This window comes from Solanum pennellii, chromosome 1, assembly GCF_001406875.1.
Source record: "Solanum pennellii chromosome 1, SPENNV200".
In the NCBI taxonomy this organism is placed as follows: Eukaryota; Viridiplantae; Streptophyta; class Magnoliopsida; order Solanales; family Solanaceae; genus Solanum; species Solanum pennellii.
This window is the reverse complement of record NC_028637.1, coordinates 102,655,395-102,666,327: the sequence shown is the minus strand read 5'-3', so window position 1 is coordinate 102,666,327 and position 10,933 is coordinate 102,655,395. Positions and strand designations below refer to the sequence as shown.

The window sequence follows — 10,933 nt, the reverse complement described above, 5'->3', positions numbered from 1 at the left end:
AAAACCCCCCCCCCCCCCCAAAACCACCAAAGCAGGGTTCAATTACTTGCTTTATATTTCTACTTCCATTAGCTTTTTCTTTTCCAGTGTGTCAGTTCGATTTTCATTTCCATAAAAATTGTTACATTTCTCCTCCTCTTTTTTGCAACTTATATTTACAATGAATAGAAGAAACATAACTTGAAATAATAAAATGTGCCACAATTCATAAACAAGCATCAAAGGATGCAGCAATCTCCACCTAGGAGTATTAATAAAATATGTACTTAAGATGTAGCTTATCATAAGTCAGCCCTAGTAGAATTTAAAAACTTGGTTGACATGTGTTCTTCTGCATCTTTGATAACTCTGTGTATATGATACACAAACACACACTACTCATAAAGTTAACAATTCCAACCAAGATTTTCCAATGCATTTATATAGGGAATAGAATCATGAAGTGGTCATAACTGGTCTGTGACCATTAAAGAGGAGCAGGTCCGAAAATTAAAGGAACAATGACAAACCCAATTCAGTATCTAACCTGGATAGTAGTAATCGCAATAGCTAGTAGGTGGATAATAAGCACCTTGCTCTGCAGCAGGTGGTTGATCATTTTCACCCTTGATGCTGGTCACAGCTCCCAAAGAAGCCACCGAGTCAGCAGCTTTTCCATCTTTTTTTGAAACCTATACATATTTTGAGTTAACAAAAAAACAGATATGAAAAAAAATATAAAAATGTCTGAAGTACATAAAACGAAGTGATGAGCTATATGAACCAAACAAATGCAGAAGCACAGCAGAGAACATGTGTAGCTCAAGACAAAGACTAAACAGTATTCCTCTAACCAAACAAATGCTTATGACAGAAAAGATTAGTGGGAAAAGAGAAATAGCTCGAGATATACGATACTCCTCTCATTACTTCATCTAAATATAAGAGAAGCACTTGACAAACTATTAACCATGTTCCCTGATCCTCAACCTGGATAGTTCATACTTTAATATCTAGGGTCAAGTACTTGTGGGTGAGTTGAAGATGTGGTCCTTGTGTAATCACCTCTATCCAACTCTTTCCCGCCTACCTCCCCTCTCCTTAGACATATGGGGAACCTATGTGCTATTTTAGCAAAAATTAGTCACAAAAATCAAGCATTATTTTATTTTCCGGTATATTAACATACTTATAAATTCAACAATCTCAACACAAATATAGCATGTACAATAAGAGAGAAATGAATAGTAGCATACCAAATCCTTCTCAATCAGTTTGTTAGAGGGATCAGATTTCAGTCCCGGAGCAATAGCTTCAGCTTGAAAAATGTTAAGTCATGACGAAATAGCAATAAGTATAATAAGACCGAGTTCAAGATTTGATATAGCAATAAGTATAATAAGACCGAGCTCAAAACTTGATAAAACAACTAGTACCATCAAGCAGAAGACTTTTTCGAAATAAAAATCCAGATTATACACAGGGTGGGCTAATTCAAGCATTAATAGTCTTCTTATAATCAAGTGGTATAGTCTTATACACAGTATTCATTGGCTCATCGCACATCAGAACCTAGCATAAGCACATAGACTAGGGCGATAAATGTTTGCAATGGTGGTATAAAAATTTAGCATGTGCCTTTGCAATTTCCATCTCCACATGAGGGCTTGAGGAGGGGGGGATAAGATATCAAAGCTGTTTACTGAAACATCCTTTTATCTTAATCAGGGATCAAAGCTGTTTCCTGTAAAGACATTTGGTAGAGTTTGGATTTCATAGATTCATGTATGGGAACACTTCTTCGAGAATTCAAAAATTCATATATTATTCCCAGTCACCCCCCTAACATTCTGAAATATGCTCATCAGCAAGAAAATCATACTGTGGAGCAATCCAGTCATCAATGCCAAATAAAAGATTGAGACATCATTCGCATTTTAAAAACCATGTTCCAAAAATTTCAAACATGTAATAAAGCATCTAGAGAATCTACCAAAAGACCCACGAAAATTGCAGAATCAAATATTAACATGATACGTTTTTCTATAATCTTCTCACCAGCCATTATCAAGCTTCAAAAGCCAATTCCTGACCTGCAAACAGTTGACGAAATGCATAAGGTAAAAAGGAAACAGAAACTTTTGAGAACAAATAATCATAAACAAATTCTTAATGATTAAAACATAATTGAGAGCTCCAAAATCATGATATTAAGGGGGAAAATCTACTAGAAAAGAAGAAAACAACCCGAACAACCACACAGACATGAATACCCTCCCAGGAGCTTTGAATTAAACACATGCCTTACAATCATATGTAGACAAAGACAGACAAGAAAATCATTACAAGCCATTGACTTGTAGATAACAGAACATACCAAAAAAAAATTCAAAAACAAGAATTCATGCCTAGATACAAGGAAGTAAAAGATAGCCTGTAATGTAGAGAGAAAAAACTGGTTTCCCTCACTTTATTATCCTAATAATAGACCAACAAAAAAGGGTGGACCTAGTTTCAAATGATTATCCCATAAAACAAGGAAAAAGAGAATATAGCCCCTCGATCTATACTTGTGTTTCTGCTTCACAACAACGCAGAATAGCAGCAAACAAATAAAGGACAATAGATTCCCAATAAAATCACACCACAAATAATGGTTATTTCCTGGAAAAACATCAAAGCAATAAAATAGACTAAACTAGGGTTGAAAATTAATCACCTAAAAAAATAAACTAAAAACAACTCTACTGTGGGTTTTACGGGTATCCTTTGTCGTAAAAGAAAAACTGAACACAACCCACAAGCTTCACTTCATCATTCGTGCACATAGGAAAAGACACCACAAACTTTTTCACACATATACATAAAGAAAATTACCCCAATAAAAATAGAAACCCATCTCAAATTTCATCTAAAAAGCAAAACTAACAAAACCCCAATAAAGAAAAAAAAACCTTTTGTAGTGAAACCCAGAAATATCTTTCCAGGAAAAAAAGTTCAGATCTTTCTTTATCATGTTTTTATGTATGTCGCGTAAAAAAAACATCCAAAAACACCCTTTTCCCCCTCAAAATCATATGAAACTAAACACCCCAGATAAAATCTTTCAACAAATAAACAAACGTTATAGATCTTTATATCAAACAAGAAAAAAATCAAGAAAACAAAGAAAAACTCACCTTATATAAGCAAATAAACAAAACCACCGATCCAGATAACCGGAAAACCGCTATGAAACAGAGAAGCGGTTTCCCTGTAGCGAAGGTTTTTGAGGGAAACGAAAGAGGAAGAATGTAAAGAGGACTGCGTGAGTGTATAATAGGAGGCGTGGAGTGAAATGGAACTGTGACTAAACCCTTAATTTTAATCTAACGGTTTATATTCGTTTCTTGATTTGGTATCAACTGATCTGGACCGTTTATTTTATAGTCAATGACTGGTACTCAAGATTCTTTTGTGTTTTTTTTTTTTTTTAATTCATTTGAATTGTGGACGAGCACTATTTGGAAGAGTCCAGTTGTTTACTTTTTTTATTATTATTATTATTATAAAATAAAAAATATCTATGGATTTTTATTTGTATTATTGAAGCAGATATTTTAGAAAATTATATTGGATTTTGGGATAATTTAAAATTGTTTGAATTAAAGAATTAGATAGAAAAAAAAATAGAAGTCGTTGTAAATATTAGGTTTGATTGTTAGTGGTATATTGACATCTTTGTTTTTCCCCCTAAAATAAAAAATTGGATTTAATTAGAAAGGGAAAGTATGTGCATTAGAATGGAACACATGACATTTAATTTAAAATATTCTTCATTGTGCAATGCCATTTTTTGATAAATATCTATATATAGAAAGGAGTGTTTGTTTATATAATATAAAATAAAACATCAAGTTTATTAAATTACAAAATAATGGTGTAGTAAATGGAGTTATTTTTAATTTAATCTGGGTCTTGATTTTGAGTCTCAATAAGAAGTATTTCACTCAAAGAGATCTATTTGGTATGAATTCGAATTAGTCAGACACCAATAACAGAAAAATGTTCAAGAAATTTTTCTTATTTATATCTGACAAATTTGAGAAAATTATTATAAATAAAAAAATAAAAAAAGTGAAAACATGAATAAAAAGACCTCAAATATTCCAAGGAATACATATGAACAATCAATCATACTTTAAATTCATGTGTGGAATCTTCAATAATTATGGGATTAAAAGAATATAATGATACTCATGTATATAACTAAGAAAACTCCACGATAGTTGGATAGAGGTAACATTGCATGAAAACTCATTCACTTTAAGTATTTGTATAGGAGTATAATAATATAAATAATATTTTTAATCTTTCAATTAATATTTGTTATCTTCATTTAATTATACAATAATTTATGATTTGGGCCTCGTTGAAGTGTGCAAGCGTTGAAAACTGGGCCTCAATATTGAACTACTCAGTATTGGTGTGCGAGGCCCAATAAATGTAACCCAATTCAGTTATGTCGTTCGGAATCTTTCATTTTAAACGAAAATCTGAATCAATTTCACACGTACAAAATTGAAGATGAAAAAAATCATGTCTAGAGTTAAAATGTCCAAAATTTGCGAAATTTATTTGAACTTCGATAATTTATTCATTTCATTTCACTTAAAATATCATATTGAATCGTGAATTAATTCACCTGTAACAACATGACCAACAATAAACAATTAAACATTATTGAATCGAGAATCAATTCACCGGTAAAGGGAAGAATATATACCTGTATATAACCATATGATACAAAAAGCATTTAGAACCAACTTAATTGGGCCTGGCCTGCCTTTGCCAAGAACTTAAACACCCCCAACCCTAACAACTAAACAAAAGCAACTAATTAACCACTAATAATGCATAGTACTAATTATATTCCTACTTCTCTTTGTCACAAAACCCCTATCCTTAAATAAGCATAAAGAATAATACAAAGTTAAAATTAAAACAACTTGCCAAGAGGACCATATTATATAAAAATTGAAATTGGTTAGACCAAAATTTCTTTTCGAATCTTCGGACAAGTAGTTTGGTCATTTTCGAGGCTTTTTAGCTTTTGTAAAACAACTTTTGAAGACGAAGGTTGATGATATTCTGGTGATTGTCTTGGAAATTCGGACAACATTTGAATGACTTCCCTCATCGTTGGGCGTTCTACGCTATTTTCTTGAATACATAGCATAGAAATAAAGAACAAATGCATTGCTTCATCTTGAGGCACACTAGTTAACCTTGGATCCACAATGTGTGTCACTTGTTCCCTTTTACAATTTGTCACTTCCTTGCTCCATTGTACTATGTCCACTCCGTCTCCAAACTCTCCCACCGGACGCCGCCCGGTGATCAGCTCCAATAGAACCACACCAAAACTATATACATCGCTCTTTTCATCTACTCTCAATGTATATGCATATTCTGCAATAATTTGAAAAAAAATAAAAAATTAACATCTATGACAATGTACAAATTTAATATTGAATCGATTAACACCCCTAAATATATTCACACTATTGCTTTTTCTTCTCTCTTTAATTGAAAAAGTTGACTACTTTAAAGAGTTTTTATACAATAAAATATCTAATATTGCGACTATATATTATAAAACTCTACTCTATTTAGTTGATGCCTACAAGTTGATTATTTCTTGAAGTGCATGTTGAGTTGGCAAGCACGATAATCGAGGGGCCCAATTATCTTTGTGTGTCAGTCAAGTCAGTTTTTTGACCCACTTTAGCAGTGTGATCTTCTATTGGGCCCCCACTAAGAACTCTTTCTAATGGCACAGAAATTAAGAGCTCTCTCGTAAAACGGGCCCATGATACGATTTACGATTACCCATAAAATTCCAACAAAGCCCTAAACTCTATATGCCCTTCAATCACGGGCCTCTTCCTTTTAGCCCAAAATTTCAAACTAAAAAGAAAAAAAAAATATTTTATTTTTACTACATACAAACAAAGAAAATAAAAGTGGGATTTTATAACCGATTGATAAGACTAATTGTTGTTGTATGTACGACCAGGCAAAAATCACTTTGTCAGAGTAGTAATGTCTATATACCTAACTAAATTAACTAACTAACGTACATACATCTATGATTGTTACGCAATAATTGTCCCCTCTACGCAATGTGTATTTTATTTTTCGAGATTATTAGTTTCACTTATAATGAACGATAATGTGTGAGTAGAAGTTAAAAAAGTAACGTACCAGGGGCAATGTAACCATAGGAGCCAGCAACTGCAGACATGCATTCTGAGGCACCACCATCTACCAAGAATTTTGCTAGTCCAAAATCTGCAACATGAGCTTCGAAGTTTGAATTCAGCAAAATGTTGTTGGATTTGACGTCTCTATGAACAATTAATGGCGAGCAGTCGTGGTGAAGATAGCACAATCCTTTAGCAGCTTCTATCGCGATTTTGTACCTCAAATTCCAGCTAAGGAATCCGCCTTTTTTCCCATGTAACGCCTCTCCTAAACTACCATTTCTCATGTACTCATACACAAGGAGATTCGTTTCCTTGTTGGAACAAAATGCAACTAGTCTTACAATGTTTCTGTGTCGAATGTTGCCTAGTGTCCGTATCTCCGCCCTGAAACCATGATCATGGCTGTTGTTTCCAAAGCCAAGCAGTTTTTTCACTGCAATTTCAACTCCATTTGGCATTTTTCCATGGTAAACAATCCCGGCTCCTCCTCTGCCTATCACATTGCCATCTTTTACACATTCAAGAACATTAGCAACACTGAATTCAACCTTCTGAAATGCTGTCATTTTCCAAGAATCCGCGCCTGTTTTCTTGAAAGACTTGGCCTTTATGATAGCTGCAGCTGCAAAAACTAGTGAACAGATTAACAACCCGAGGGCGAAGATCAGCTTGAAATCTCCATGTGACTTTCCAGGTGGATCAGTGATTAGTGTGAAATTGCAAGGGTTGTTCAATAAAGAACCACAAAGTTGAGGATTGCCCGCGAAAGAAGTAGCATTGAAGTAAGCAAACTGGCCTGATTCTGGGAGCTTGCCTGATAAATCATTGAATGAGAAATCAGCAGTAGTGAGACTCCTCATGGTACCAATTGACTTTGGTATGGTCTCATTCAAGTGGTTTCTTGACAAGTTCAAGTAGTTCAAGATTCGGATTTCGGATACTCGAGGTGGAATTGAGCCAGAGAAGTTGTTCTGGCTCAAGTCTAGATAAGTCAAGTGGACACAGTTGCCTATCTCAGGGGGGATTTCACCAGAAAGAAAGTTATGACTGAGGTCAATTTTTAAAGCTTGTGTGAGTTGACCTATAGAAGTAGGAATAGGACCAGAGAATTGGTTCCCTCCAAGTGAAAGGATTTGAAGGGAAGAGAAATTAGAAAGTGAAAATGGTAAAGAACCTGAAAGTTGATTGTTTGATAAATTCAACTGACCTAACTTTGCTGGCTTTGAAGAAGTGATACTATTTTCTGATAAGTTACCAGACAAATAGTTGTTATGCAGCTCAACTAAGTTTAGCTCAGGCATGTAAATGAATCCATTTGGGATACTACCATTCAAGTAGTTTTGTCCCAATCTCACCCTAACAAGACTCAAACATGTGCCTAAATCTTCTGGTATTGAACCAAAGAGGAAATTCTTGAGTAAAATCAAGATTCTGAGTTGCTTAGAAGCACACAAGTGTTTAGGAATTGTACCAGTGAGCTTATTTGAAGACAAATCCAGCTCTTGCAGCTTCTCATTTTGGCCTAACTTCTCCGGGATTATACCGGTGAAGTTGTTCATCCAGAGACCAAGAATCTTCAGGTCAGGATAATCAGCGATGAAATCCGGTATAGAACCATGTAATTTGTTCATGAACAGGTTAAAAAGACTTAGCTGCTGAAGGTTAATGAGCTCAAATGGGATTTCACCAGTAAGTGCATTGGCTGAAAGATCAAGATTGACTAAGCCAGTAAGGTTGCCTAGTTCCTTTGGTATTTGACCTGAAAGAAGATTTATATGTAGAAAAAGTGTGTTTAACAATTTCAAATTCCCTAATTCAGGAGGAATTGGACCATCTAATTCACAGTTAGAAATATCCATGTGAACAAGATTCTCCAACTTCCCAAATTCCTTAGGAATCCCACCTACAAAAACATTGAAATATCCCAAATAAATCTCTTTCAAGTTGGTAAGATTCCCCAATGCTCTAGGGATTCTTCCATGCAAGTCATTTCCAGCAAGTTGTAAGTACTCCAACCCAATCAAATCCCCATAACTCTCCGGTATTCGTCCGTAGAAATAATTGCCACCTAAGTCCAAATACTTGAGTTTCTCCAAGCTAACAACTCCAACAGGAAGAAAAGATGAGAAGTTATTGTTGTAAGCATCAAGAACCTCCAAATTAGCCAAACTTGTGTAGTTCCAATCAAGACTCCCACTAAACATGTTGTTTGAAATGTTGAGTGACTTAAGACTCCTCATGTTCTCAATCTTGATTTCACCAGTGAAGTTGTTACCATCAATTGAAAGCTCAACAAGCTTATCTAACCTTGAAATAACAGGGGAAACAGAGCCATAAAGCTCCATGTTGGATAAGTTTATCGATACAACTCGGTCTTGTAAGCATTTGATTCCCACCCAAGAACAAACTGAGCTAGGATTTGAAACATCCCATGAACTCAAAACAGAATTTGAGAAGTCAAATCCTTGTTTTAGACTCAACAAGGCATGAACATCAGTACTAATAGAAGAAAGGGAAGTGCCTACAAGAGTAAAGAGTGTGACAAGAATAAGTGGCAACATATTTTCTTGGAAGTTTTTTTCAAAGAAAGTGAATTTGTTTGGACTTGAAGAAGAAACAAAGTGAGTTATTATGAAACTTTGAGGCAATGTAAAAGGAGAAAAAAGTTAAAGGAATCTGAGAAACTTCAGGTATAGATAGATTTAAAGAATCAAACATCTTCAAAAGAAAGAAAGTAAGTCTTCAAGATCAAGGAAGAAGCTAAGCCTTCACTTTTCCTCTTTCTTTTTTTTTTCCCTTTTATCTCTCAGTGAAGAACAACACATTACATAGAAGATCAAAGTTAGTTTTTAGCCTAAATTAAATGGTATTTTCTTTAACTATTAAGTGTATATATACATATAATGAATTATACTTATTTGAGCAAAGTAACAAAGAAAGGGAAAGAAAGAAAAAAAAGCAGGTCCCTACTGACTTTAAAAAACAGCCGTTGGATGAAAAAACAGAAATTTAAAGTTGAGATTATGAGAAAAAAGTTGATACAATACTATTATCTTTCTCACACTCTACATTATTATTCAATATGACAAGAATACCCTTTAACTTTTAAGTGGAAAAGATACTTTAATTTAAGTGAGAGATGATGAAATTGCACTTTCAAATCATTCATGAAGGAATGGCTGAGTTGGTCTCAATTTTCTGATATGATGATGATAAGTATGGATAAAGAATATAGCCACCAACGAGAGTTGTGGTGGAGTAATAAGTACTCTTTTATTTTCAATCACAAGTCTCAGGTTCGAATCTTAGGAATATAAAGTTGTCTTTGTTAGGAAACATTTTATCCATAATGTGAAAATTTTTAATACGAATCCAATTTTAATCAAACTCTACCGAGCAATTGGAAAAAAAATAGCCATGACAATAAAATAACTTAAAGAAAGAGGGAAAAGGTGTGTATATGTAAGCAATGCATGCCACTATTATATAGCAAATGTTGACCCAAAATTGATAATGATTAAGGACACATAATGGAGAATTATGGATTTAGTATGTGATAGCTAACTAGGCCAGCTACTGATCTGATCATATGGAGAATATAATTTAGGCTGCACAGAAGAATTCTCATCTAAGAATTTTTTACTACATATATCATGAATGTAATATAGCTTGTTATAAAATTATGACTTATCTTATTATTAACAGTTGTTTATAGGAGATGCTTTACTCTGTCTGTGTATAAAAAGATTTTTTTTTCTATATTATAAACACTCATAAATATGGAAATACATGTTTGAAATTCTGTTACTTCAATTTCCTTTTATGTCATAATTGAGCACTAACAAAAATATCTACATCTAAGATCATAATGGCACTTTTTAATTTATGCATTATAATCCTGATGAGCCAGTTTGCGAACATCTCAATTAATTTCAATATATATGTACTATATATCTTTCGCTAGCCCAAAACCTATAATGACATCACAAACCAAATAACGTTAACATGCCGATTCGATAAAACTCTATTCTTGTTAAAAAAATTTTTATTAAAACCTAATAACTTTTTTTAAAAAAATCTAGAATACATAAACTCAAATTTCTAGTTTCGCCTACGTGTCACAAACGTTATTTGCTTGCATAATATTTATGATGTAAAGGGTGAACAAGTAAAGAAGTAGTGATGATCCTCTTTTCATATCTTTGGGACAAAAACTTTTTCTGCATGGGTTATTGTTCTGGCAATAGATGAAATAATAAACCTAAAAACTATACTAAAAAAACACAATTTATGTATTTGGTATAGAGTATCTTCAGCATAATAAAAAAAAAAGGAATTAATTAATTTTCAAAGTCCTAAAATTGTGATTCTTTTCTTACAGTACAGTTTCTTGAAGTTGGAGACATGTGCCTGCAACAAACACAGTAGTAAAAAGATGATGATTATTAATATATCATTACTATGTTTTGTGAGGAATGATCAATATATAATTATGTTGTATAGATAGGTTGCATGGAAGAAACAACCAGAGAAGCTTTTTTTATCTTTTATTTGTATGTAAGTTTGCTTTTCTTTTCTTTTTTTCACGCGATTTTTAATATCTATATTAAAGCTTGACTAAATTTAAATTCTGATTGAAAGTCGCATATTAGGAGCTAAAGTACTCTTAACAAAGATGACACTGTAACCAAAAGGAATTCAAACTG

The 10,933-nt window shown here is 33.4% G+C and overlaps 2 protein-coding genes across 6 annotated transcripts in view; both read right to left on the bottom strand.

Moving 5' to 3' along the window:
- LOC107001838 (YTH domain-containing protein ECT1) overlaps positions 1-3,315 on the bottom strand; it is a 6,621-nt gene extending 3,306 nt beyond the window's left edge. The window contains exons 1-4 of one of the 5 annotated variants that reach the window (XM_015199801.2): positions 3,159-3,315; positions 2,017-2,072; positions 1,236-1,297; positions 527-671 (exon numbers count right to left, since the gene is read on the bottom strand). In XM_015199801.2, coding sequence (XP_015055287.1) covers positions 527-671; positions 1,236-1,297; positions 2,017-2,044 — 235 coding nt within the window. In that variant the 5' untranslated portion in view covers positions 2,045-2,072; positions 3,159-3,315. The remainder of the gene's footprint in view (positions 1-526; positions 672-1,235; positions 1,298-2,016; positions 2,073-3,158) is intronic. The other 4 variants (XM_015199819.2, XM_027918060.1, XM_015199806.2 and 1 more) reach the window with 4 other exon arrangements.
- A 1,383-nt stretch (positions 3,316-4,698) lies between these two features.
- LOC107007826 (leucine-rich repeat receptor-like serine/threonine-protein kinase BAM3) lies at positions 4,699-9,098 on the bottom strand. Its single transcript, XM_015206621.2, has 2 exons — positions 6,226-9,098; positions 4,699-5,430 (listed from the first exon to the last, which is right to left on the bottom strand). The coding sequence occupies exons 1-2, from the start codon at positions 8,786-8,788 to the stop codon at positions 5,006-5,008; spliced, it is 2,988 nt and encodes a 995-aa protein (XP_015062107.1). The 5' UTR covers positions 8,789-9,098; the 3' UTR covers positions 4,699-5,005.
- Between the last annotated feature and the right edge of the window lie 1,835 nt (positions 9,099-10,933).

Excerpts from the sequence above, each read along its gene's own strand:
- LOC107007826 (XM_015206621.2), bottom strand. The coding sequence starts at position 8,788 with ATGTTGCCACTTATTCTTGTCACACTCTTTACTCTTGTAGGCACTTCC. Across the intron at positions 5,431-6,225 it reads CTATGGTTACATTGCCCCTG|AATATGCATATACATTGAGA; the intron begins GTACGTTACTTT and ends AAATTATTGCAG.